General features: G+C 47.6%; 2 protein-coding genes across 6 annotated transcripts in view; both read left to right on the forward strand.

Annotated features, from left to right (window-relative positions):
• Positions 1-4208: 4208 nt before the first annotated feature.
• The window catches only part of LOC308462531 (cell surface hyaluronidase CEMIP2-like), a 101397-nt gene continuing 77769 nt past the window's right edge, over positions 4209-27836 (forward strand). The window contains exons 1-4 of one of the 3 annotated variants that reach the window (XM_080980253.1): positions 4209-4442; positions 8650-8916; positions 11356-11847; positions 27269-27412. In XM_080980253.1, the coding sequence (XP_080836379.1) occupies positions 4415-4442; positions 8650-8916; positions 11356-11847; positions 27269-27412 (931 nt within the window). In that variant the 5' untranslated portion in view covers positions 4209-4414. The remainder of the gene's footprint in view (positions 4443-8649; positions 8917-11355; positions 11848-27268; positions 27413-27836) is intronic. The other 2 variants (XM_080980251.1, XM_080980252.1) reach the window with 2 other exon arrangements.
• The window catches only part of CEMIP (cell migration inducing hyaluronidase 1), a 168297-nt gene continuing 166308 nt past the window's right edge, over positions 25848-27836 (forward strand). Inside the window, exon 1 of one of the 3 annotated variants that reach the window (XM_080980270.1) lies at positions 25848-26734. The gene's annotated coding sequence lies outside the window, so the exon portion shown is untranslated. The remainder of the gene's footprint in view (positions 26735-27836) is intronic. The other 2 variants (XM_080980271.1, XM_080980272.1) reach the window with 2 other exon arrangements.

A 27836-nucleotide genomic window follows, 5' to 3' on the forward strand; every position in this document is an offset into this window, starting at 1 on the left:
GCCGAAGGCATCTTCATCTTCAAAGTTAAACTTGGCAGCCATTGTATCCCAGTCCAGGGGCATTCAGACTTTGCCTTCCTGGACCCCTTGCACATCACCAGAACAGATTGGCCCTTTCCAGCACATTGCAGTCTGCTGCATGTTCTAGGGGCTGTTAGGGGCAGTGGCAGTTACCGTATTTGTTGCTCCATAAGGCGCACCTAGTTTTTAGAGGGGGAAATCAAGAAAAAAAATCTTATCCATCCCGCTCGCTGTCTTGGCTTTTCCCATAGCCGCACACAGCCTCTCCAGCCGAGAGAGGCTGCGCACGGCTATGGGAGAAGCTTTTCCACGAGGAGGGAGAAGGGACTGACTGGCGCCTCGGTCCCTTCTCCCTCCTGGGGAAAAGCCCGCAAGAGCCGTGCAGAGCTTGTGTGTGGCTCTTGGGGGCTTTTCCTGCCTGCCTCCCCCCTGCATTCGCTCCATAAGACGCGCACACATTTCCCCTTACAATGGTGCCTCGCAAGACGAAAATAATCCGTTCCGCGAGTCTCTTCGTCTAGCGGTTTTTTCGTCTTGCGAAGCAACCCTATTAGCGGATTAGCGCTATTAGCGGCTATTAAAGGCTTAGCGGCTAAAAGGCTATTAGCGGCTTAGCGGCTTAGAAAAAGGGGGGGAAGCGAAAAAAATCGCAAGACTCGCAAGACGTTTTCGTCTTGCGAAGCAAGCCCATAGGGAAATTCGTCTTGCGAAGCGCATCGAAAAACGGAAAACCCTTTCGTCTAGCGGGTTTTTCGTCTTGCGAGGCATTCGTCTTGCGGGGCACCACTGTACTTTTTGGGAGGGGAAAAGTGCGTCTTATGGAGCGAAAAATACGGTACTTCCACAATTTCTATAGAAGGTCAGCAGTGGACTTGCAAGCTGTCTTTCATAGATCCTTAGCCTGCTGTTCTGAACGTCCTTGCCGATTGAGCCCCCCATTCCTTGGGACACAGGATGCAGGCTGCTGTTGGCCTAATCTACCCCGAAGGGGTATTTATGATACACCATCCTCATGTTAAGGAATGTGACCGTTACAGTACAGTACACTAAAACGGAAGCCTTCCTTTTGACTTGTGTAATGCAACTGCTTATGAGTGACACTTGATCAGCTCAGAGGGAACTATTCACTCAATGGAAATCACAGCTTGGTACTTGTGTTTCAGTTTGGCCGCCGTGGCCTTGCTTTGACAGGAATGCTATTAACTCATGTCAGTACTTCAAGTGTGTACGGATTTGATTTCATGAAACCGCAGGGGCAGAGTAATTAACATTAGAGTGGTGCTTCCTTTCAGTACCCGGAACACACGAGAAGAAAACGTCTTCCTGTTAATCCACAGTATCTAGGGAGCAAGTCAATCTCTGAAATAGCCAATCTAGTTCTAAACTTATATCCAGCGATTTTTTATTTAGATTTGTACTCCACTCTTCAAATTATTATCAACACCATAAAATAACTGAAGTCTTGTGGCACCTTAAAAAGATGATCCAAACTTCTTATGGCTTAAGCTCTTGTGTAGTCATAAAATTGGAAGGGACCCAAGGGTCATCTAGACCAACCCCCTACAATACAGGAATAACCACATGTTGTTCCCCATCCAGTTTGAAACCATACCAGACTCTGCTTAGCTTTGCAAATGTGCTAGTAGTTTTCTTGCTGCACCACTATGGAAGCTGTTTCTTTAATAAATCTGTTACTCTTTAAGGTGCCACAAAACTTAGTTGTATTTGCATGGCTAACTGGAAATAAAATGACTAATACAAGCCTATAAAAGACAAAAAAATAATAATCCAAGTAAAACAAATATTAAGGGTTTGCCTGGTGCCAGCAAAGCATTCCAAAGCCAGGACACAAAGTGCTGGAAAAATCCTCTCCCCCAATAACCACTTGCCCCAGCTCAGCGCTCAGAGAAGCCCAGAGGAGAAGGGTCTGATTAGTCCCTTTTAAATTATATGAAGGCCTCTGTGGATGCAGCTCCCCTTGGCTAAGGTTCCTCACTCAAGAACATTCTGTAATGCATTTTCTTGTACTGTAACTAGATTACATGTTCCCTGTTTCAAATGAGAGAAAAGAACAGAAGACATGTCTCAAACTCTTAAAAGCAACCCTTTTTTGGCCAACCAAAGTAGCATCTTTAATAAGCGGATACCTGCGTTAAAAAGTGGATACCTGCAGTTCCTTTTGTGCACATTAACCCTTATTCATGAGCAACTTGTGCACACACTATGTGTTTACCATCACTGCTATAGTACTACCTACCTATTCTGCTCAAATGCTGAATAAGTTCTCATTTGTCTCTTGGCCTTATGGGATAATTGGTCTTTTTCAGTCCACTGCAGTGAGATTCCTTATAGCAAAAATCTATGGAGGTGTTATTCTGCAGCAGGCTGGGGTTTTCCCCCTGCTGAATTCATAACTGGTGGGGAGGAATTAGGAAAAAAACAAACCCAATGCTAAGTTTTCATACTCCGAACTTGAATTTCATTCCCTTTCTACAGCCACAGTAAATACCTTTAAAAGATTGCCTACAGAAGACTTTTATCCCTTCTCACAAAAATGATATTTACATAGCTTTCAACATTTTGCTGGTTTGGGGTGCGTGATATTACATGAGTGAGTTCAGATGTCATAAATCCTTGCATCATCACAGGAGCTTCAGAGAGATGTAGCACCTTAAGGACAAACTAATGTATGGCATAAGCTTTCATGAGTCCACTCCATCATTTTATTATTTACATTTCTACCTCACCCAACGGAGTCCAGGGCAGCAAACAGCGATGAATAAATAAAGCCTAGTGAGAACACATACAAACATATCTAAAAGCATTTTAAAACACCCACATGCCCTCATAAGCTAATAATTTCAAGGTTGCCAGGAACAGTATTTTTCGGCCAACAAATGCCTGGGCAAGCAGGAATGTTCAAAAATTCCTCCTGAATGTGCATTATGAGTGTGTTATATGTGGCGAAAAGAGAGGTCAGAAGGAAATGCAATGCAAAATTCAGATGGGATGATGATGATTACAATTTGTATACCTCCCTATACAGTGATACCTCGGGTTACATACGCTTCAGGTTAAATATGCTTCAGGTTACAGACTCTGCTAACCCAGAAATAATACCTTGGGTTAAGAACTTTGCTTCAGGATGAGAACAGAAATCGTGCACCGGCAGCGCGGCAGCAGCAGGGGGCCCCATTAGCTAAAGTGGTGCTTCAGGTTAAGAACAGTTTCAGGTTAAGAACGGACCTCCAGAACGAATTAAGTACTTAACCTGAGGTACCACTGTACCTGCAGGTCTCAGGGCGGTTCATAACATAAAATCACAATATAAGAGCAAAATACATAATATAAAACAAGAACAACATGCCTCCATCATGAACCTCTTCCCACCCTGAAAATACTTCCAAACTCAACCCCCCCCCCATGAAGGCAACCCCCCTCCTCACTCCCACCCTGAAATAGGGACCTGGCTGTACTTCCCAGCCAGCCCGGCTGCCCCCTCTCATGTCACCTGTCCCAATCTCCCCACCACCACTGGGGCAGGACCCCCAGTATTATGTAATTGACAGCCATTCACAAAAAGAAGTAAGTTGCCAGCAGGGGCATCTTGCCTTTGGAGAGATGCAATACTACTTCCAAGTCTACAGAAGCAGTCTAAACCTTTATCTAACCTGAATTGATTGGTCAAAGCACAGGTGATCATTTGAGGTCAGCATCACTGCTTGATAGCCCTGCAGAGAGCACTATTCAACACCTGCAAAGTCGATCCCGTTGAATTAAACGGGGCTCAGTCCCAGGTGAGTTGGAACAGAACTGCAACAGCCCTAGGTTTTTTTTGTGTTTTTCTGTGGCTAAAGGTTAGCTTAGTTTTGGAGGAAGGTGTGAAAGAAGGGCACGCAGGCTTGGAATTTTGCATCGACGGCAACTCCTGAAACCTCGGCGAAGGAGAGAAAATAAATAACGCAAACCAGGTTATTCAGAGTACAGCCGCCGGGTAAATTTGGAAAGCAGACGCGAGGTGCACGTCCGGTGTGTGTTTATTACGATGAGTAATCCTTATTTTTTATTTTTAATGGTTTTGGGTGCCTTGGAGACACGGTGAAGCTAAAAGCAAGGATAGAAACGGGGTGCCTGGGTCAAAATTGATTGCAAGCTGAAGATCGCTCTTTGCTAAGCAACTACGCGGGAGGGAGGTGGCCTCGCATCTCGCCTTGGGGACAAGTTTTGGCACTTAAAATGCAAAGAGACTGAAGGGCCGCAAGCCTAGCAGCTAGTTACACTGCCTCCTTCCAAGTTGGCTGCAGTTGAAGGCGGCGGAGGCGTCTGCTGAGGAGGAAGAGAGATAGAGAGAGAGGCCGTGCGGGAAAGATCCGCCGCCAACGTCCATTGCAAGATGTTGCACAGACGACGCGACCGTCCAGGTGAGGAGCGAGAGGGTAGGACTCGAACCCGAAGCCCAGTTCCACGTAGAGGGGTGGGGGCGCTGATAGGAAAGCGTGGCATCCCAAGCTCCTCCTGCCTGGTCCTTTAGCTCCTCCCGGAGACTTCCTCATCAGGGCGCAAAAAGCTGGAAAAAATGCATCTCTTTGCCTTTCAGATCAGCCGCCCTGAGCCCGGCCTTGGCTGGGGAGGGCGGGGTATAAATAAAAATTATTATTATTAGGATCAGACCGAGGCTGTCCGGCCCCCTGCGTTCTGTTTTGGGATAAATGTCTACTCACGTTACTCAGGCTCCCGAGAAAAGTGTGCACGTGGATCGGGCCGGGCAGCGGGAATCCTATGGGGGCATCCTTGGGGGGCGGGGCAGGAAGAGTACGTCTTGTGCCCCTTCTTGCGGATGACTCCCGAGTAACGAGAGCAAGTGGATCGGGGCCTATCCAACTGGATTTCTAGGCACACTTAATGGGAAGGAAGGCTTCGGTGGGACTTCCGGCGTACTGCGCCTAAGCTGGGATGGGCTAGCTCGGCTGCGATCCTAAGGACGCTTCCTTGGGAGTAAGCTTCATTTCAGTTAGCCGGATGGACTTGCTTGCCAAGTTTAACTGCGCCTGGGGAGCGAGCCACAAGGCTGCAATCCTCGGCACACTTTGCTGGGGAGCAAACCTCAGCGGAGCTTGCTCTCGGGTAACCATGCATGGGATCGGGACTGCACGAAGCCACATGCACCTCGTTGCGTCCTTCCAATTCGGGGAGGATCGCTTTGGGCTGATCTAGTGCAAAAATCATGAGGATCCGTGTTTTTTAACCATGTTTTTGCGCCCCTGCGGCTCTACGAAACAGTGGATGCATTATTTTTTTGATGCTGCCTAAAGAGTAAGACATGGTCTACAGTGTCATGGTGGTTTTATTTAACTTGAATGAAAAAATCATATGAATTCATGAGGATCCGTTTAAAATCAGTTGGATCCGCCTTTTTACCCTTTTCCATCGCTTTGCAGTTTGTTAATGAGTGATCCAGGATAGGAGTCCTAGATGCGCCAAGGAATCTTCCAAGGCACGTGCGCGCGTTTTGGAACACGAATCCATTAAAGCGCATTTATTTCCACCCGACCCCCAAAGACTTCTGGGCCCTGTAGTTTACCCTTCGCAGTGCTACGATGCCCATCAACCGTTAAGAAACTACAGTGCCCAGAATTCTTCCAAGGGCGTGGGTGCGCACCGAATGCATTTCATCTCCATTTGCGCCTGGCTCGTATTCGCCGCCTGCTCAGGTCTTGAAAAAAGAATCGGAGCGGCTGAAGCTGTTGCAAGGGAAGCCTCAGCCGGTTGCCGGGAGGAGCGGCTGGCTTGTCCTTAGACGGTCCTTCCCGCGCCCCTCTTCCTGAGCATTGCAAACATGCCTCGCCTTCCTAGGCGGTGAGAGTGAATGAAGCTCATTCCCTGGACCGGTGGAGGTGGCGAGACAGAGAGACCGTGATCCGGGCATCCCAACCCCCAAGGAGATTTTAGCAGCTGCTCTTCCTGTCTAGGGAAAACTCTGCATTAGCTCCCCGTCTGCAGGGATGGCGCTAAAATGTATTCTGGAGTCATTTCACTCGTCCTGCTGTGGTCCCCACAGGGCAGGACTCTGGTGGCAGAAGTCCAGCAAAATGAACAGGCGAGGACCGCAAGGCAGCAGGAGCAGGAGCAGGTTGACATTACAATGTTAAAGGCTGTTCACTAAAACCATTTCTAGGGGAGAACCTTCCAAAGTCCGAAGTCTAAAACTGCAGATTCCCAAACTGCATGATTGTAGCCTCCCGCAGTTTGGTCAAACTCATGTTACCGTAGTAGCTTCGAGAACACTGTCCAACCATCTCGTCCTCTGTCGTCCCCTTCTCCTTGTGCCCTCAATCTTTCCCAGCATCAGGGTCTTTTCCAGGGAGTCTTCTCTTCTCATGAGGTGGCCAAAGTATTAGAGCCTCAGCTTCACGATCTGCCCTTCCAGTGAGCACTCAGGGCTGATTTCCTTCAGAATGGATAGGTTTGATCTTCTGGCAGTCCATGGGACTCTCAAGAGTCTCCTCCAGCACCATAATTCAAAAGCATCAATTCTTCAGCGATCAGCCTTCCTTATGGTTCAGCTCTCACTTCCATACATCACTACTGGGAAAACCATGGCTTTAACTATACAGACCTTTGTCGGCAAGGTGATGTCTCTGCTTTTTAAGATGCTGTCTAGGTTTGTCATCACTTTTCTCCCAAGAAGCAGGCATCTTTTAATTTTGTGACTACTGCAGTTATCATGGAACCCAAGAAAGTAAAATCTCTCACTGCCTCTATTTCTTTCCCCACACGATAGCTTGTGGTAAATTGTCAAACTCGGTGTAACTGGCAAACATTGAATTGTGTGTGCTCTATATAATTTGGGGGGCAATTAGCGGGGTGAGTCCACCACACTATTAACTGGCGGTAAGTGGTGGATCTGCTATGCTCTCCAATGATGAAACTGAATGTGAATATGTTGCTCAAAAAACCAGAAAAAATAAAGACTTGTAGAGTTGGAAAGGAGCCCAAGTTTCACCTAGTCCAATCCTTTGCAGTGCCAGAATGAAGTGTATTTTGTGCTTTGTGTACTATGCTTTCTCATAGGTGTCTTAAGATGAAGTATTATACTGACTGTGGTCTTTTCTAGGTGTCAGTTCATCGTTCAATGATGCATCGTGCATGTATAGAACATTTCCCTCATTTTCACATATACACACCCCAAATAGTATCTTAGAATGGTAGAGTTCAGAGGGACCTTGAGGGTCATTTAGTCCAACCTCCTGCGAGGTGGGAATCTTTTGCCCAATGTGGGGCTTGAAAGCTATAAGACATAGGGCATTTTTATTCACCCCAGCGATTTTGACGGGTGAGATAATCCTGGACAGCCATTTTAATCAAAATCTGAGATGTAGTATTTAAAATTTATTTTATGCAGTGATCTGTCATAGAACAACCCAATTGAAGAAGCTAACGGGTTACCCAGACCTCATTGCTGGTTGGAAAGGGGTCCCCATAACAGTTCGATGTTCAGGGACCCAAAAATGTAGGTCTGCCACTGGCAGGAGCTCTGCCTCTGAGCTGTGGTCCTTCCCTAAAAGGTCAAACATAGGAGTCAGCATTATAATGTGCCAGAATTGGACCCTGTAGCTAAGTTTGTCTACCCCGTGGCAGCGGCTGCCAAGGATTTAAGGCAGGATTCCCTCCTTGATCTACCTAGAGCATGGGTGGGCAAACTAAGGTCCGGGGCCCGGATGCGGCCCAATCGCCTTCTAAATCCGGTCCGTGGACAGTCCGGGAATCAGCGTGTTTTTACATGAGTAGAATGTGTCTGTGGCGATCACACAGGGTCCCCGGATGTTTGACGGTCTATTGATCCCTGTGCCACCACTGTGCTCACTTCCCCGCTGCCACCAACCCGTTACTCTCGGGTAAAACACTGAGTCCAGACAGTTGTTAAAATTGAACCAAATAAAGAAGTTTATTTTATAAGTATTAACAAGTTTATGGTTTCTCAGATAATATTCTTGTCAGTTTCTTAACTTTAGTTTCTTTACTGGCCTATACCTTCCTAATACCTTCTGACTGATTATATCAACTGTTTGAATGACTCCTCTTAACAGATTCTCTCAGTCTCCCACATCAAACTAGCCCATCCCACAGACTTATCCTCTCCATCTCTTCTCTAACTCCAGACTGACTTATTAACAACTCTAACTCTAATTCTAACTACTCCCCTTGGGTTCCTATTGGTTAGTCATTTTACAATTAATTAAGCCTTTCCTTATGAACCCAGTATGATGTCACACACCTAGGAGGCAAACGCCACAGTGTCCTTTTATTTAAAATGCATCTCTGGGTTATTTGTGGGGCCTGCCTGGTGTTTTTACATGAGTAGAATGTGTGCATTTATTTAAAATGCATCTCTGGGTTATATGTGGGGCATCAGAATTTGTTCATTATTTTTTTCAAAATATAGTCGGGCCTCCCACAAGGTCTGAGGGACAGTGGACTGCCCCCCTGCTGAAAAAGTTTCCTGACCCCTGATCTAGAGAGACCAGGGGTTGAAACCGGGACCTTCTGCCTACAAAGCAAATCCTCTCCCATTGAGGAAGAAAGTGTACAGATTCTGGAGAGGAAAGCTGTGTTCTATGTTTCTTGCAGGGTTTCCCTGGCCCTGGGCTGCTTCTCTCCTGCTCCCTCCCTCTAAGAAGCTGCTGCCGGCAGGAACAGCCCCTTGTGGGACCAGACTGACCCATTTGTTCCTTTGGGAACTTCCAAAGTCACCCTCCCTCCGACCAAGAAGAGGATCTGAGAAATGGCGGCACCATTGGAGGGACCAAGCTTACCACCATGTGCCTGTGTCCAGTGTCCTGGCATTAGCCGGCTGTCTCCTCCTCCTGTCTGCCCTCGTGCCGGCCAGGTGCTTACGTAAGACATTTAAACAACCATTTAAATCCATTTCCCTGATGAAATAAATCTGCTTTACCCCTACATGGCCAATGGAATCCAAGTGAATTCCCAGTTTTGTGGATGGGGCTGTTTGCACAAGGAAGCGGAATGTTTGAAGATTCCGGACAGAGCATAGAATTGTAGAGTTGGAAGGGACCCCAAGAGTCATCTAGTCTAACCCCCTGCAATGCAGGAATCTCATCGAAAGCACCCATGATGCTTAGGTTTTTATACAGTGGTACCTCAGAAGTCGAACAGAATCTGCTCCAGAAGTCTGCTCAACTTCCAAAATGTTCAGGAACCAAGGCGCAGCTTCCGATTGGCTGCAGGAAGCTCCTGCAGCTAATCGGAAGCTGTTTTGGACGTTTGGGTTCCAAAGAACGTTCGCAAACTGGAACACTCACTTCCGGGTTTGCAGCATTCGGGAGCCAAAATGTTTGAGTCGCAAGCCGTTCGCCAACCAAGGTACGACTGTGCTTCCCTTCATTCAGGGAAGGGCTGCAAACTTGAATAAAAGCAATGTGCTCTACGTGGGGCTAGCTCTGAAGGTGACCTGGAAACTACAACTAATCCAGAATGCGGTAGCTAGACTGGTGACTATGGGCGGCCGCTGAGACCACATAACACCAGTCCTGAAAGAGCTACATTGGCTCCCAGTATGTTTCTGAGCACAATTCAAGGTGTTGGTGCTGACCTTTAAAGCCCTAAAGGGCCTCGGCCCAGTATACCTGAAGGAGCGTCTCCACCCCCATCGTTCTGCCCGGACACTGAGGTCCAGCTCCGAGGGCCTTCTGGCGGTTCCCTCCCTGCGAGAAGCCAAGTTACAGGGAACCAGGCAGAGGGCCTTCTCTGTAGTGGCGCCTGCCCTGTGGAACGCCCTCCCAGCAGATGTCAAAGAGATAAACAACCACCTGACATTTAGAAGACATCTGAAGGCAGCCCTGTTCAGGGAAGTTTTTAATGTGTGACATTTTAATGTATGTTTAATCTTTGTTGGAAGCTGCCCAGAGAGGCTGGGGAAACCCAGCCAGATGGGCGGGGTACAAATAATAAATTACTATTATTATTGGGGGGCAGCTGAGCCCCACTTCACATAATTGATCTCAAGACATCTCAGGTGCACAGTATTTGAATGGTGATGCCCATCAACTTTGGGTTGGAGGGTGGCCTCCTCAATTTTGTTATTGGTGGGCCAAAGGGACCTTGGCCCCTAGGAGTTGGCTCCTATGGTTCAGGAGCAGGGGATTCACTCAGCACGAGGGCCACTTTACATCCTGGGCAACCTCCTGGGGGCCACATGCCAGTGCTGGGAGGAACCAGAGGCAGAAGTGAGCAACAGGAATGAACCTTTAGTTTGTACAGAAAAAGTCAGAGGTTTCCACATACAACCACCCCAATCACTTTGTCTTCCATCCAGACAAGCGTGAGGTATTTTTGCACTGCAAGAACACAGCCCAGCCAGCTAAAAATACTTGAGGAGGGTACACAATGGGCCACTAAGGGGTGTAGCATGACAATAGAGAGTGTGGACTGGGCCAAATAGAGAGATCCAGAGGCCCACATCTGAGCTTGAGATTCCACATCTGTGTCCTTGCGGCTGTCTGACTAGATGGGCTGTTGACCTGATCCATCATGGATCTCCTTGGTGCCTTATTTCATGAGTGTTTCCCCAGCCACTCTGGATGGCTCCCAACAGAATATTAAAAACGCAATAAAACATCCAACATTAAGAAGAAGAGTTTGGATTTGATATCCCGCTTTTCACTCCCTTTAAGGAGTCTCAAAGCAGCTAACATTCTCCTTTCCCTTCCTCCCCCACAACAAACACTCTGTGAGGTGAGTGGGGCTGAGAGACTTCAAAGAAGTGTGACTAGCCCAAGGTCACCCAGCAGCTGCATGTGGAGGAGTGGAGACGCGAACCCGGTTCCCCAGATTACGAGACTACCGCTCTTAACCACTACACCACACTGGCTCTCATTAAAAACTTTCCTAAATAGGGCTGCCTTCAGATGTCTTCTAAAATTCAGATAGTTGTTTATTTCCTTGGCATCTGCTGGGAGGGCATTCCAGAGGGCGGGTGCCACTACTGAGAAGGCCCTCTGCCTGGTTCCCTGTAACCTCACTTCTTGCAGGGAGGGAACCACGCAGAAGGCCCTTGGAGCTGGACCTCAGTGAACCTTCCTGAGCTGCTCTTACAGAACAGGGAGGTGCGTATTCATTTATTATATTTATATACTGGGAGAAAACACACCTAAAAGTTATTCTGGGTCCTGAGAGTGTATGTCAATGGGGTGCATTTTAAATACAGCTGCATGTGGTCAAATGAATCTTGTGATAACCTATTGGAAAAATAAATATTTTAGGGGCAATGAAGAAGTACCACAAACAGAGTTCTTACAATATTTATGATTGTTTCAGAAAATAGCCTGAATCCAAACAGTTCTTTATGGGATACAGATTATAAGGAGCTGTTTCAGAGGATTCTCCCAGAGGCCCCTGAATCTTCTAAATTCATGGACCCGCTCAGAAGTAACAGCCCGCTAAGTCGCGAGGAGCAAATGCAGTTGTTAACAAGTCAGAACTTGACGGCGAAGATGGAGGTTGAGCGCGGAACGTGTGATCTGCTCCTGAAGTTTTCCCGATATGTCTTGGTGAAAGCTTTCGGGCCTAGCTTGGCTTCTCCTCTCATTCAGCGCCAGAGCTGTGACCATCCAGATGACCCACCCCAAATCCAACTGAATCCTCACAAACTCTTGCATTCCAAAGTAAAGCCTTCGCTCTTACAGTGGGTCCATCGGCTGCTGAGAAATGTGGGAGTGGCGGTCGAAATGAATCCCTCCAAGATGCCCTCAAGGAACCGGATGCCCGAAAAAAAGAAACATCTGGCTAAGCCTGAAGCGAAACAAAATGGTAGGTGTGCAAAGAGATTGTGCATGTTCCTCTGCTGCAAGGGTGGGGGGCGGCTACTTTGTGAAGGGCCATTGACTTGTGGGGAAACCACACAGAGACCATCTTGGATGGTGGGTGGAGCCACAGCTGATGGTGGGTGGGGCCAGAACCAAAATGGGTGGAGTTTGTAGCATGATATAGCTCTTTGTGTGAACCTTTTCAGCCATTCTGAGAGCCACATGAAGTCCCCATCTGCACCATACATTTTTGTCACTGAATTCTACTCAGTATGATCTGAAGTAGATTCCAATGTATAATTAGCAGAGTAACAACTTACACATGTTGCAGGATCCCCCCAAATAGACCAGAGGTAATTGTATTTCATCCAGCAGAGCTTTACTGCTACTGAAGGCAAATGAGCCTAATGGTCACAAATCCAATACATTCAGGATTGGCACTGTCCATAAGAAATCCAGTTGCAGCAGACTTAGCTTCAACTTACAATAACTTATAATAAGTCTAACCTCAACACTAAGCATACTATGTACAGAACACCACACCAGAAGAGATAGAAAGAGAAAGTGAACCCCAGGCTCCTTCTGGTCCTACTTTTATAGTCAGCTTGACCTTGAGTCATGGGTAGGCAAACTAAGGCCCAGGGGCCGGATCCAGCCCAACTGCCTTCTAAATCTGGCCTGCGGACAGTCCAGGAATCAGCTTGTTTTTACATGAGTAGAATGTGTCCTTTTATTTAAAATGGATCTCTGGGTTATTTGTGGGGGATAAGAATTCGTTCATTCCCCCCCTTCAAAATATAGTCCGGTCCCCCACCAGGTCTGAGGGACAGTGGACCGGCTCCCTGCTGAAAAAGTTTGCTGACCCCTGCCTTAACTGAAAGAGATAACAGAACCAGTTTAAGCCAGCTGCACTCAGCTTCTCTGAAGGAATAAACCCAAACACCAGGAACCTTCTGCTTCTTTCTTTCACATAGAGAAGCTTCCAGAACCCTCTTGTATTAATTAGAATAGGGAAGATCTCTACACATCAGATCAATACTTTCTGTACTAAGAAATGCAAACTGACACATTTAAAGCAGAATCATACCACTTTAAACAGCCATGGTTTCCTCCAAAGAATCCTGGGAACTGTAGTTAGTTATGGGCGCTGAATGTTGTTATGAGACACCTCTTCCCCTCAAAGAGCTACAATTCCCAGGGTTCTTTCGGAAGCGCCATTGATTGTTAGACCACTTTCTAAAAGGTTTCCCCCACCCGCAAACCTTGAGTTCCCCCTTCCCCAAGCCTGCTGATACCTCCCTGTTCTATGTGGAGAGTGTGCCCTTTTTGCTGTTTGCAAGGGCACTCCATGCCTGGACATTATAGATAAAGGGAAATATTGCATGGAGGTTACGTTCTGGGGATCGCACCTAAAGCCAAAATCACGTATAGTCAAAACACATTGGGTGCAATGGTGGGTGAGATTGCCAAAGTCTTCTATTCTGGATGTCCGCTTGCTTTCTATCCCCTTTTTAATTTTTTTTAAAATTACCGTATTTTTTCTGTCTATAAGACGCCCCCATGTATAAGACGCCCCCTATTTTGGGGGACTCCAGTTTAACAAAATGGGGGGGGGGGAGAGATGGCTATCCATGTATAAGACGCCCCCCCAATTTTTGACATTATTTTTAAGGGAAAAAACCCTAGTCTTATACATATTTTGCCAAGCGGGCAAGGCTGAATGCGCACAAGTTAAATGTGTGTAAGTTTCTGTCTTACTGTATTGTTGGCATTCATTAACCTGTTTTCCCCCGACAAAGCGCTTGCATCCAAAATGTCATTTACATCTAAAGTTGCCATTTTATGAATTTGATTTAAGTGGAATACACACAGAACGTATTGATGATCCCTGGTGCAAAATTGTTTCCATGATAAGATCAATAGGGAAGGCATTAGGGAGGTGATCAGTGTGTAAAGGCGGCCTCTGTTGGTTAAAGTGAGATTGCAGCACTTAAATATCTGCATAAATCTGTCTATCTTAAGTCTTTTCTTAGAGAAGATCGCTGTGCAGAGGGGGAGCTCTCTTTAATTCTTATCTGCAAAATAGGGTCTCATTTTTCTTTTCTTTTTCTGTGAATGTGTGAAATCTGATTCCTCCTTTTTCTGATTATTCTCCTCTCACTTTCTATTCCCCCCCACTCCCCTTAACAGGGCACTTAGCTTTTATTTCTTGGCAAAAACATTGATCCAAGCTCCAACTTTTGGATCTGGGCTTGAAGGTTCCAATAATACTTAGCATTACAGTGGTACCTCGGGTTACATACGCTTCAGATTACATACGCTTCAGGTTACAGACTCCGCTAACCCAGAAATAGTACCTTGGATTAAGAACTTTGCTTCAGGATGAGAACAGAAATTGCACGGTGGCAGCAGCGGGAGGCCCCATTAGCTAAAGTGGTGCTTCAGGTTAAGAACAGTTTCAGGTTAAGAACGGACCTCCGGAACGAATTAAGTACTTAACCAGAGGGACCACTGTATATGGTATTTTCAGGTGTTCAAAGCATTTAACAAACACCTTGCAACATATAATGGTATCATTATCATAGCTGTCAACCTTCCCTTTTTTGCGGGAAATTCCCTTATTCCAGCAACGTTTCCCGCTGCTTCCTGCTGCTATCCCGGATTGTTAGATATCCCGTAGACTGTCCCTGGGACAGGTGAGGCTGCTGATCCCTTAATTTCAAGGCTGCTGATTCCTTATTTTCAAATCTGACAGCTATGATCATTATTCTCAATTTGCAGATTTGGCGGGGGAAGAGTGAGGCTGAGAGAAACCAGCTGGCCTGCCTAGTGAGTTCCTGGCTGAAGTGAGATTCAGATCAGAGGGTCCCTGTTTCATTTCTAAAAAGAATTCTGGGTGCTGTAGGTTGTTAAGGATGCTGAGCGGAAAAGCGGTCTCTTCCTAACAATGCCCAGCACCCTTAACAAACTACAGCTCCAAGAATTCTTTGGGTGAAGCCATGACTACATAAAGGGGTATCACAGCCCTTTAAATGTATGATGCAAATATGACCCAGATATTTATCAAGGAGCAAAACACACTTCCTATTCATTTGGCTTTTTGTAAGTTGCCGGATGGGGAATTTATGCAGTTGGGAAACCTGGTTATCTCCCCCAGCCCCCCTGCAAATTGCAATTTCTAGCTGTAGGGCATGACAATTAAAGGCAGATTTTGTGTCTTCCTAAAGACTGAACCATTGTGAAATCTGAAAAGAATAGTCCACTGGCCAGATTTCAAAGGCACAGTTCTGGTATTTGGCTCACTATTGGCCTAGCTATCACCATGCCAAGAAAACATAAGAAAAACCTGGCTGGATCCGGCTAAAGGACCATGCTAATGTAACGTCCTATTCCCTGAGCATGGCGGCTCAGTTTAATTGCAATGGCCAATGTCTGCTGATAGAGCTTGTCCTCCATGAATTTGCCCAATCGTGAAAAGGCCTCTGGTGGATCAGAGCAGAGGGTAAGCATTTCCCCCCTGCTATGGCTAACCAGATTCCTTTGGGAAGCTCACAAGCAGAGCATGAAGGCAACAGCTCTCCCCTACTGTTGTTCCCTGGCAACTGGTATTTTCCGGGTCATACGGTTTCTGCCATGATCTAGAATTCAACAATGTCTAGGCAACACAGTGGCCATATACATACGTAATAGATAATCTTTATAGAATTCCTTCAAATCATAAAAAGTTCAAAATGAAATCTTTAGTCTCAAAGTCTCTGAAAATCTTTAAATGAAGTAAGGTACTAAACTATACGGTGGAATGTATATAAATGTATATACCTGTAAATGAAAATATCAAATGCTGTGGAACAGTGCTCATGTAACAATGTAGTCATTCATTCAAAATAAGATGGGTTTATGAAGCATTCTATATCCACCCACCACGCTGACGAAGAATTCTACGAAACAGTAGTCAATTGTAATGGTTCTAGGGGTTGCTTGTGCGTAAGCAGGTGTCTATCTCCCCGGCTGGGTGCAAACACCTGGGTGGGTTGCCAAAGTGAACCTTTTCTGTCCGGACAGCCACTCACCCGTGGCTGACTCAATCACTGGCAGAATCCGTCAGTGGGCGTTTCTTAAACTTCTTCCAGCAAAGAAGCTCTTTGACGCCTAGTCTCCTCCTACTCTCTCTGCGCGAAAGCCTTCTGCGCAAGGAGGGCGTGGGCAACGGAGGACCCCTATTCTCCCCGCTGGTCCCAGGCAAGGAGTCATGAGACCGCCTCGCCACTTCCCCCATCTGCCCCCCTTCTCCACTGGTGCTATGCTGATTCTCTTCCACAGAAGATGGGCTGCTTCTCCCGATCCCTGGACGCGCTCTGGAATCCCTCTGGCTTTTGCTCTCTCCCTCCGGCACTGATGGCAGTTCCCTGACATCAATATCCGGAATTACTGTTCAGTGTTGGACATCATTGTTGAATACACAAAGCTGCACAGCTTGTCTTCCACCGTACAAAGTTTGGTACCTCGCTTCATTTAAAGATTTTCAGAGACTTTGAGACTAAAGATTTCATTTTGAACTTTTTATGATTTGAAGGAATTCTATAAAGATTATATAATACATATGTATATGGTCATCGCGTTGCCTAGACATTGTTGACGCTCTCTTTGCAACACAGGGGTTTGTTTGGATACTTAATGATATAGAATTCTGCCGACCCGGGAGCACATGGCTCCTAATACCATGTGCTCCCTTGTCAAACAGATGCCTGGTCAGGGCAGAAAGTGTGGGAAAGCTGAATCTTAGCGACACTTACTTGAGAGAAGGTATAAGCTAATATGTCAACCTGGTCTCAGTTGTTCATTTGTCCAACATGTTTCAACATCAATTTGCAACCCCCTACCCAACGTCCTCACAAAAATCCATCAGCATTTTGGGGTGTGAATTTCTCACATGCAATTCTTATCTGCAATTTTGCCTGATTGATGCATGCATTTGGCAAACCCATTTTCCCCTTAATACAATCAACATTTTTGTATGTTCGTTTCACCGGTATATGCATTTATACGCACACTGTACCATATAGTACATGCATTTTTGGACACACGTTATGTGGCTGGAGAACTGCACTGCAAAATTCAGTGTGGATTTCAAAAGAGGGGCTGTGTTTCATTTTGTGTATCGTTTTGGAAAATGTTAATTTGTTGTTTGAACTGAATCTCCCCTATCCCTACTAAAGATGTACAGTGGTACCTCGGGTTAAGAACTTAATTCGTTCTGGAGGTCCGTTCTTAACCTGAAACTGTTCTTAACCTGAAGCACCACTTTAGCTAATGGGGCCTCCCACTGCCACTGCACCGCCAGAGCACAATTTCTGTTCTCATCCTGAAGCAAAGTTCTTAACCCGAGGTAATATTTCTGGGTTAGCGGAGTCTGTAACCTGAAGCGTCTGTAACCTGAGGTACCACTGTAGTCCAAACAAACTCAGTGGCTTATTATTAGAATGCTATTGGGTTGCACATCTTAAAGGGGACTTCCTAATGCAAAACACACAAAGAGAGAATATTCTGTGAAATGTCAAATTTGCAGGGTTACTGACTTGATCCCTGTGAACCTCATTCATCAGTGAAAAGTGACTAGTTCTTCCTTCCTCCATCTGGGCAAATAGGAGGAAACAGGACACCCGTCAGGAGGGAGTGGACTAGAGAGAAAAGAAAGGGCCACGCCTCTCTGCATGATATTTCTTTCCAGATTTTGGAAAGAAAAAAAAATGTTTGAATTGCATTGTCGGAAGCATCTTAGAGCTTTAGTTTCTCTGAAAACCATGCCCATTGGTGGTTCTTATGATGAGACACCACCACCAGATTCACACTCGAATTATGGATACTGATGGAGGAGAAACTCCATAAGGTCTGTACTTAGATGTGAACTTACTTTGCACTTTCTGAAATAATGTGAGAACCAAAACACAGCCCTCTTTCTGCACTTCTGTGAATTTTGCAAAGTGGTTATCCGGTCAAGTGATACATTTGCTAGGATAAAGTGTGCATATAAATGCACATATCACTGAAAATAACATACAGAACCACATATTAGGGGGAAATTGCTTCGCAAGAATGTGTGTAGAGTATTAGGAGACATTCGGACAGAAATCCTAATGAATTTTTATGAGGATTTCTTTTTTTAAGGGGAAAAATAGCAAAGTGATGTGAAAGTATTGGAGAATCCAATTTAAGACTGGAAAAGTAAGAAACTGTGAAATAAATTGGAAGTGACATATTCGCCCACCCCTAATTATGGGTAGAAAGGAAGCGGTCCCTATCCTAAGTCCAGTCCTTTTTTTCTTAAAAAAAATGTTTAGGAGTACTATCATTTTCCTACTCATATTGAAATACTGCCCCTCAATGAGGCCAAACTTAGATTCACAAAATGTTTAAGGGTACGCTACCTCTGCGTCCCCCCAGGGAAAAAAAGCACTGCCTAAGTCCAAGCCATTGTTTCATCTCCCACTTTCAGCCATATCATATTCTGTAGCCTAATAAACCAATATCTAAGAAGATTGGTGTAAAAAAACAAAACCAATGAAAATTAGGGAGTGGCGTTCCTTTGTGCCCACTGTAATTTTAGCGCTAACATTCATAGCCAGTTTATACAACCAAGAAAATCATGTGCCCAAGCTTTTCTAGGACTATACCTCTTTAGATAGTTGGGTGGTGTGTGTGTAGGCTTTTTATTTTATCTTCCCAAAGAAATGAGGAATCCAGAAACATTGCTTGTTCAGACGATACACTAGGTATTATAAAAGCAATGTGAAAATAGTAAGATTATGCATATAATAAGTGCATCAGAAGTGGTCTGAGACTGCAATTATGTGTGCATTTACACTCAGGAGCAAACCCTATTGACATTTTGGGGGGGTGACTTATCAGTAAACATGATTGGTTGAGTGTGCTGCAAAATATAATGATTTTGGGGACTTTAGATTTCCCATGTCTTTAAATAGCGCCATCAAACTCAAAGATAAATAAAGGATTATGAAATAATTCAGGTGAATGATTAGGTAAACATCAACCTGCTTTTCCTAAGAAGCGACACTATTCCACAATGTTGGAAAATCATGAAAATTCCGAGTAATGACTAGGTAAACATAAACTGGATTGTGCCGAGAAGCCATGTTTGGGGTTGCATCCAATGCTAGTCCTGCTCAGAGTAGACCTATTGAAATGAATGGGCATGATTAACTAAGGACCACTAATAACTGGACTTTCCATGGGGGACAAACACTTTGGAAGGACCCGGGTTGATGAAGCAATGACTGTAAGCCTTACCTTTGTACAGTGGACTAGTTTCCCTGTCTATCCATCCAGGCACTCAGGAGGCTTTAGCAGAGTTCAAGGGCACATCCTGGCTAGGCAAAAACACTCAAGGGGTGTGTGGCCTATGGAGAGTCTCAAGGGCCAGTCAGAGAGGTCTGGAGGGCCACATGCTTTCCCTGTCCTAGTGTTAGCTTATGCCACTGCAGCTATTAAAGATTAGGCATGTTTAAGTCATGGGGTGAGGAACCATTTTCACCCCTCAGTACGAAAGAATCCAGATTAATGACTAGGTAATAATCAGCCAGGATTTCCCCAAGAAGCCTGGTTGGGCATCCATCTCAGGAGTCAGTTAGGGAGAACATCCATGGATACCGTTCCACAATGTTGGATGATGCAACTGAGCATTGGTTGGCTTTCCATTGGGGGCCAAGTTTTTTAAAGGTCCAAGGCTGGTGGAGCAATGAATGCCCTGGAACTCGGACGTTTTGGCTCCTGAACGCCGCAAACCCAGAAGTGATTGTTCCAGTTTGCGAACATACTTTTGGAACCCAAATGTCTGACAGGGCTTCTGCGGAATCTGATTGGCTGCAGGAGCTTCCTGCAGCCAATCAGAAGCAGCAATTTGGTTTTCAAATGTTTTGGAAGTCGAATGGACTTCTGAAACGGATTCCGTTTGACTTCTGAGGTACGACTGTAGTGGGTTGGCCAAGAGGGCAACCGATGTAGCTATACAAAAGTCAGAAGGTTCCACACACATCCCTCTGTCCTCTGTCCAGGAAAGCAAGGGGCACAATCAAACTGCACCATCCAGCCAGGCAACAGCACTCAAAGATGGTGTGGAGCAGGACTGGTGAGAGGGAGAATCTTGAGGGCCAGTTAGAGAGCTCTGAGGGCCATATTCAGTCCCCAGGCCTGCAGGTGGATTTCTGCCCCTGCCTTAAGTTGTAAAGGGTGTGTGTGTGTGTGTGAGAGAGAGAGAGAGAGAGAGAGAAAGAGAGAGACATGACATGACATGGCAGACATATGTGAAATTGTCCAGAGCAAAGAGAATCTCAGCATTCAAGAATTTGGGGACCCCGCTGAAATTTATTGGCAGCAACTTTATGACCTTAAAAGGGAGGTGGGAAGGTCTTTTTCATATATACAATGCATAATTAACTAATCAAATTCATGGTCCCGATATGTTATTCATAATCAGGGCATTTGGGGAGGGGAAGGTGCCATAACCCAACGTCTGCAGAAAGCAGGATCGAACCCACTCCATCCATCAGCTTGATGGGAGGGGGGTTTTCAGTCCTGAGGGAGATCACCCTAGAGAACTCCATGCACAGCTCAACCCTGCTTAGAAAGCCAGATTTCAGTTTATGAATGCTGTCATCAGATGATTGACAAGTGTGTGGTCTCGCCCACCTGCCCTAGTTGGCCCTGGGATGCTGGAAAGTTCCACACCCCTGCTCTGTGGGGGCAAGTATTCCATACTGGAGCGTACAGTTTGGGGCGGGGAAGTCCTGTTAATTGTTAGCATTTATATAGTGCTCTTGAGTGGTCCCCCCCAATTATATTTTCTTGTTCCAACATTTTTAACATATGCCATCAAAATACAATTTAGTCTTTTCTTATCGACTTCCCACCCCTTTTCCCATGGAGTTCTTGTTTCTCCCCTTCTGCTGCACCCCACCTTCTAGCTATTAAATCAAAGTCAAACTGTATTACCATCTACTGTATTTTTTGCCCCATAGGGCGCACTGGTCCATAGGGCGGACCTAGTTTTTTTTTTGGGGGGGGGAATAAAGAAAAAAAAAATATTTCCCCCCCAGGCACGGGGCTGGGGCGGGGGAAGCCCGAGCTTTCCCCCGCCCCAGCCCCCAGAACAGGCTGCTATCCGCAAGCCTAGGGAGCCTGGCGGGAACTCCCGTGGGGCTCCCAAGGCTTGCGGATAGCTTCCTGAAGCCTGGAGAGCGAGAGGGGTCGGTGCGCACCGACCCCTCTCGCTCTCCAGGCTTCAGCAAAAGCCTTCATTCGCCCCATAGGATGCACACACATTTTCCCTTCATTTTTGGAGGGGAAAAAGTGCGTCCTATAGGGCGAAAAATACGGTAATTACCGCTGCTGCTCATAGCTCGAAACCTGCTTGTGAGTTCATCAGTGCACTTAAGTGTTCAAAGCCTGGTGACTTTACAACAGCCCTCAGAGGTGGGTCAGTATTATCACTGCAGAGGTGAAGCTGGGAGTGAGCCCTATGGCTACTTTGCATCCATTTGAACCAGGCATCTTGATTTGTAGCTTAGGCTGCAACCTTTATACACATGTGCCTGAGAATAAATATTATATATGTTAACTTGTGAGGTCTGCAGATGTGGTAGACTCTCCCAGCTTCCCCATCAGTCCAGCCAACATGGCCTGTGGTCAGGGATCATGTGAATTGACAACCCAGCTTACACCTGGAGGGTCACAATTTCTTGCAATTTCTCTATTCCTGATGTATTACAGGGCTGCGCTGCGTATGGATAGTTCTGTTGGTTAGAGCTTGGTGCTGATAACAGGATCAGTCCCCATACAGGACAGCTGCATATTCCTGCATTGCAGGGGATTGGACTGTGATTCTATATCTCTTAGCCACTGTGCTTGTGGTGATAGTGGGGCTCTAAACTGTGGTCTAAACCACTGAGCCTCTTGGGCTTGCCTATCAGAAGGTTGGCAGTTCGAATCCCCATGACGGGGTCAGCTCCCGTTGCTCTGTCCCAGCTCCTGCCAACCTAGCAGTTCAAAAGCACACCAGTGCAAGCAGATAAATAGGTACTGCTCTGGCGGGAAGGTAAATGGCGTTTCCATGCATTCTGGTTTCCGTCATGGTACAGTGGTACCTCGGGTTAAGAACTTAATTCGTTCCGGAGGTCTGTTCCTAACCTGAAACTGTTCTTAACCTGAGATACCACTTTAGCTAATGGGGCCTCCCGCTGCCGCTGCACGATTCCTGTTCTCATCCTGAAGCAAAGTCCTTAACCTGAGGTACTATTTCTGGGTTAGCGGAGTCTGTAACCTGAAGCATCTGTAACCTGAGGCACCACTGTATTCCTTTGCACCAGAAGTGGTTTAGTCATGCTGGCCACATGACCCGGAAATCTGTCTGCAGACAAACGCCAGTTCCCTCGGCCTGTAAAGCGAGGTGAGTGCCACAACCCCATAGTTGCCTTTGACTGGACTTAACCGTCCAGGGATCCTTTACCTTTTTACCCTATAGTTCAAAAGCACGTCAAAGTGCAAGTAGATAAATAGGTACTGCTCCGGCGGAAAGGTAAACGGCGTTTCCGTGCACTGCTCTGGTTCACCAGAAGTGGCTTAGTTATGCTGGCCACATGACCCAGAAGCTGTACGCCGGCTCCCTCAGCCAATAAAGCGAGATGAGCGCCACAACCCCAGAGTCGGTTATGACTGGACCTAATGGTCAGGGGTCCCTTTACCTTTACCTTTAGGACTCTAGTCGAATCCATGGTGCATTGGTCAATCAGCAGCTGTTAGCCATGATGGTTTAGTGGAACATCCATTATCAGAGGCAGTATACCTCTCAATACAAGGCAGCAAGGTCAAGCATCTGCTTTTGTGCCCCTGGGATTCCCAGGGGAATCTTGCCAGTCAGTGTTGGAATCCTGGGCTAGATGAAACTTTGGTCTGATGCCGGAAGGCAGTCCTTATGAATCTCTGAAGTGCAAAGTTAATTTGGCAATGTGGGAAAAACAGCCCCCTAATGAAGGTAATATAATTGACTGGTTGAATATTAAATATAATTCTCCTGCTTTCCTTTGGACCACATCAGCAAGGCCGAGAGAGGGGTCTTGTCATCTGGGCAGCCCAGGACCTCCATACACACTGCAGAGTCTTGCGCCCTGGAAGGGCCACCTGGCTGCTGCTAACGTAACAAAAACAACATGAGAGGCAGCAGTGATGAGTTACTGGTATCTGCAGCCACAGCAGGTGCTGTGATTCTCCAGCAGTTTGACTTCACCCCCGGAGGCACACTCCATTGTCTCTTGGATAATAATAATAATAATAATAATAATAATAATAATATTTTATTTATATCCCGCCCTCCCCAGCCGAAGCCGGGCTCAGAGCGGCTAACAACAATAAAAGTAACACAACATTCTAAAATCAATTCATTTTAAAATCAATTCAAAATCAAATTCATGGCAACCATTGGGCTAGATGTCAGCAGCTCCCGGGAAGATTTGCATAGGATTGGGACCTGCGGCTACATGATTCTGCAAAACCAATGTGGTAACATGAAGAATGAGTGTGTGTATATTGTGGGTGAAAACAACAAGCCCTCCTCTGTGGTCAGTTGGGTAATTTAATTCTGGAAGAAAGAACAAAATGTTAGTACAAATTATTATCATGTATGTCTCGCTACATTACAGCCCTCCCACTGCCAGCAGACATTGCATTTTCCACTGTGGGTGTGTCTGTATCTCAGGTTTGATAAGCATCTGTAAGAAACGGTACATCCTGTCTCATTATAAGGAGTAACAGAAATTCGTAGAAACACAGGAAGCTGCATTGTACTGAGTCAGACCATTGGTCCATCTAGCTCAGAGGCGTCTACACTGACCGGCAACAGCACAGATGGATTTCAGACTGGGAACCCTACCTGGAAAGGCATGTGCTCTAACCACTGAGCAATGGTCCTGTTCCCCACCCCCTCCATGACACCTTTGGGGAAAGAGGCTGATTGATTCTGTAGCTCTTTTGCCTTTCCTATGGGCATCCTGAGCCAACTGCCCTCTTTGATCTCTTTCTTGAGCTTGGTACAGTTAAACCAGGACTGTATTTCCTGGGCACACTAACAAGCCTGGATAGCTCAGTTGGTTAAAACATGGTGCTGATAAAGCCAAGGTTGAGTGTTTGATCCCCGTACAGGACAGCTGCATATTCGGGGGTTGGAATAGATGTTCCACAGGGCCCCTTCCAACTCTACAATTCTGTGATTTGGGATTAAGTCCAGGTTGAGTATCAGCACCCAGCATGGACAGCCCCACCCTTCCCTTCGCAACAAGCGGCTGAGTCAAAGCAGAACTGCTGTTTTAATTTCCCACAATGCCCCTGCCATAGCATTCCAGTGGTGGGGCATTGTGGGAAATTAAAATGGTGGCTCACAGATGCAGACACCTAGTGCTGGATCAGAGTGATGCATAGCTGTCAACGTTTCCCTTTTTAAAAGGGAAATTCCCTTATTCCGAATAGGATTCCTCGCAAGAAAAGGGAAAAGTTGACAGCTGTGGAGTGATGCTGCTCTTTGCTGGATAAGGCTGCCGGGAGGATGGGGGTGGCACTTGAGAAAGGTCCTCTCTAATCTGAAGCTGGTCCTGATTAATCACTGTTAAACACAATGGGACTTGCATTCCCAGCTTGTGAGTCAGAGGCAATTTTAGGGTCGCATGGGCAGTTTGACTGCCCTGGGTTCAGGGGGCGCTGCAACAATGATGTTGATGGGGCATGGGGGGGGCAGCAAATGTTAGTGTCTCACAGAGCACCGCTGAAATTTGGGAGAACGGCCACTACGTGGGTGTTTATTTCAGAACCCATGATACAAAGAAGGAAGGGGTGAGCCCATCCAAATTTGGCCAGGGGCTCCTGCTCCTTTCATAGTTGCGCAGAGAGAACTGCTCTTCAACTTGTGGCTTGGAAAAGGGACGATCCGATAGCCATCTTCCAATATCTCAAGGGCTGGAAGAGGGAACAAGCTTGTTTTCTCCTGCTCTGGAGGGCAGGACTCGACCCCAAGGCTTCAAGAAAGGAGATTCCGACTAAAAATCAGGGGGAAACTTTCTGACGGTAAGAGCTGTTCCGACAGCGGAACTGTCTCCCTTGGGACGTGGTGGACTCTCCTTCCTTGAAGGTTTTAAAGCAGGGGTTGGATGGCCATCTGTCATGGCGTGGATGCTTTGGTTGAGATTCCTGCATTGCAGGGGGTTGGACTAGATGACCCTCGGGGTCCCTTCCAACTCTACAATTCTCTCATTCTATGACCCCCTGCTTCAAGGTGCGTTGCGCCGGGAGCATCGCCACCATGCCAATATGTGGTTAAATACAAATAAACAATTAAGAAATGAGTGTCCAGATGCACGTTTGGGTTGCAGGCGAGCCCTGGGTCTGAAAAGGTTGAAGATACCTAGCATAAAGGAAGGGAAATCTCCTCAGGTGCCGCTTGCATGGCCGGCGAGAGGGTCCGTGGCTGTCGCGTGGCACCTGTCGCTGGCTCCTTGACACTTGAGCCCCCTCTCCCAGGCAGGCGCGATAGCGCCAACCTGCGCGCAAGCCCCCTTTGGAAGCGCATAGCTCCCGTGCTCCCGTTTCCAGCGCAAAAAGGCGGCGACGCGTCGCTTTTGGGAAAAGGCACGTGTGGTTTCTGGGCTGCTTGGAAGAAGAGGCGCCCAGGGGTGCGGATCCCGGGGAGTCCTCGCTCCGAACGCTCTCCAAGTTTGCGCAGACTTCAGTGGCGTAGCGTGGGTTGTCAGCACCCGGGGCAAGGCAAGTAATTTATGCCCCCTAACCCATGGATTTGCGCCCCATAACCAGTGGATTTGCGCCCCCTAACCCTAACCCCCAGATGTTGCGCCCGGTGCGGCCGGCCCCCCCTGCACCCCCCACGCTACGCCACTGGCAGACTTGGACCTGAAGCAGTTCGCTTCCGAGCAACTGAATAGCAGCCAAGGACACCGGGAAAGGGGGGGGGGGGGAGGAGGAGGCGATTCGCTTCCAGGGAAAGTCCAGCGATCGACCAGGAGGAAGAGAGATCGCGATCCGCGCGGTGCTCTCCCTCCCCCTGTTTTTTTCGGGGTTTGCTCTCGCCCCCCTTTCTTGGCAACTCGGCGCCAACAGCCGCGCGGTATGTCCAGAATGCGAAGCGGCGTCACGGGCCGGGGAGGAGCCAAGCGCTCAGCTGGTGTAAACAGCGCGGCTCCGAGATCGCCTATAAATAGCGAGGCTGGTGGCCGGGCAGGAAAAAAAAAAAGCCGGGCAGCGGAGCGCTCAAAGGAGAAAGAAAGCCTTTGGGTTCCCGAGCGCGCCTCTCTCTGTCCCTCTCCAGAGCCGTCTAAAAATATAGATGTCTCTAAATAATCCACGTCGCTTCTCTTAATTGCTTCTGGGGGAAAAAAGAGGATCGCCACCAGCTCAGACCGTCCAACTAAAACAGAGCGCTGGGTGGGAACGGGGAGAAAAAACCTCGCTTCTTCTGTTACCAAAGGGTTCAATAAAAGCGTTGTGCGCTTTTCTGCCGAGAGCGCAGAGGTAAGGTACGAGATGATGGACTTTCTCGAGAGCTTTTTTCCCTTCAAATCGCCACCAGGAGGCGCTGCTGTCGGTTTAAATGCAGGGAGTTAGAGATGCTTGTAAACCTGTACGCCGAGGGGAGAAGGGAGACCGAGCAGCCCGGTTCCCGTGTGCGCGCGCGTGTGTGCATGTATGTGCGTGTGTGTGAGAGAGCGCGTGGTCTGTGGTGTGTGTTCGGAAGGGAGAACTTGTCCTTTGCAATCATCATGACGACAATAACGAAGTTCTTGCAGAGATTGTTGGACGAGGAGGCAGGCTGCAAAGGCGAGGTAAGGAACGGCGCGGCTCAGGATCGCGCGCCGGCTTGCGCGGCGGCCACCTGCTGCTTGACACCGCCTTCTCCCGCGGCAAGCGCGCCTGTGCGAAATCCGGGCTCGCCTTGACTGGGATTCTTGCGTGCGGCCGACGGTTGATTGGAGAAACAGAGAAGGGGGCGCGCGTCCCAATCGCTGCAACAAGTTAGGAACCTCGACGGTGCGGACGCGCGTTTCCTCCGGCGGCGCCCCGGCCGGCTTGTTCTTCCAGAAGGTGCCGGGATCCGCTTGGAGGGGTCAGGCTGGGCTGGGCGCCGGAGACTGCACGTGGCAGCGGTCTGGTCGTCGCTACAGCGCCCGATCCCGGAGCGGAGCCGCAGCGCGCAGGCAGGTGGGTCCTCGATTGCTTCCTTCCACGGTCGCGCTCTCCCTCTCCGTCGAGGGCTGAGCTCTTGCACGCCGGGCTTGGGGCGGGAGCGCTTGCTCCCTGGGAAGCGTGCCTAGGATGGATGGAAGCCTGGGGGTCTTTTTCTCTCTTCCTTTCTGCAGGGAGCTCCTGCCCGCCGCCCGCCGCGCACCTCACCCCGTGGCGTCCGGGACATAACAGCAGCCACGCTGCCGTCGTGGGCCGAGGGGCGGCTCTGCGCTTGGAGAGCTCGGCCACTTTCCACTCGCTGCTCATCCAGGAAGGAGGTAAGGAGGAGAGGCTTTTGCGCGGGCAGCAGGCTCTTAACCTCGAGGGGAAAAGCTGGCGGTGGGGAGGGAGGTGTTTGTTTGCGGGTGCTCAAGCTGCGCCCGATCCTGTGCCATTTAACCTTGGACTCAATCCCCACGGAACTCCAAGGGGCCAAATCCCATGTAGGAAAACCCATACCAGTTTAAGTTCAGGTGTGTATTCTCTGACTTCTGTATTTAACTTGAATAGTGCAGGTGGCACTGTGGGTTAAACCACAGAGCCTAGGACTTGCCGATCAGAAGGTTGGTGGTTCAAATCCCCACGACGGGGTGAACTCCCGTTGCTTGGTCCCTGCTCCTGCCAACCTAGCAGTTCGAAAGCACGTCAAAGTGCAAGTAGATAAATAGGTACCGCTCCGGCGGGAAGGTAAACGGCATTTCC

This window comes from Podarcis pityusensis (genome assembly GCF_964106645.2).
Source record: "Podarcis pityusensis genome assembly, chromosome: 14".
NCBI classification, from domain to species: Eukaryota; Metazoa; Chordata; class Lepidosauria; order Squamata; family Lacertidae; genus Podarcis; species Podarcis pityusensis.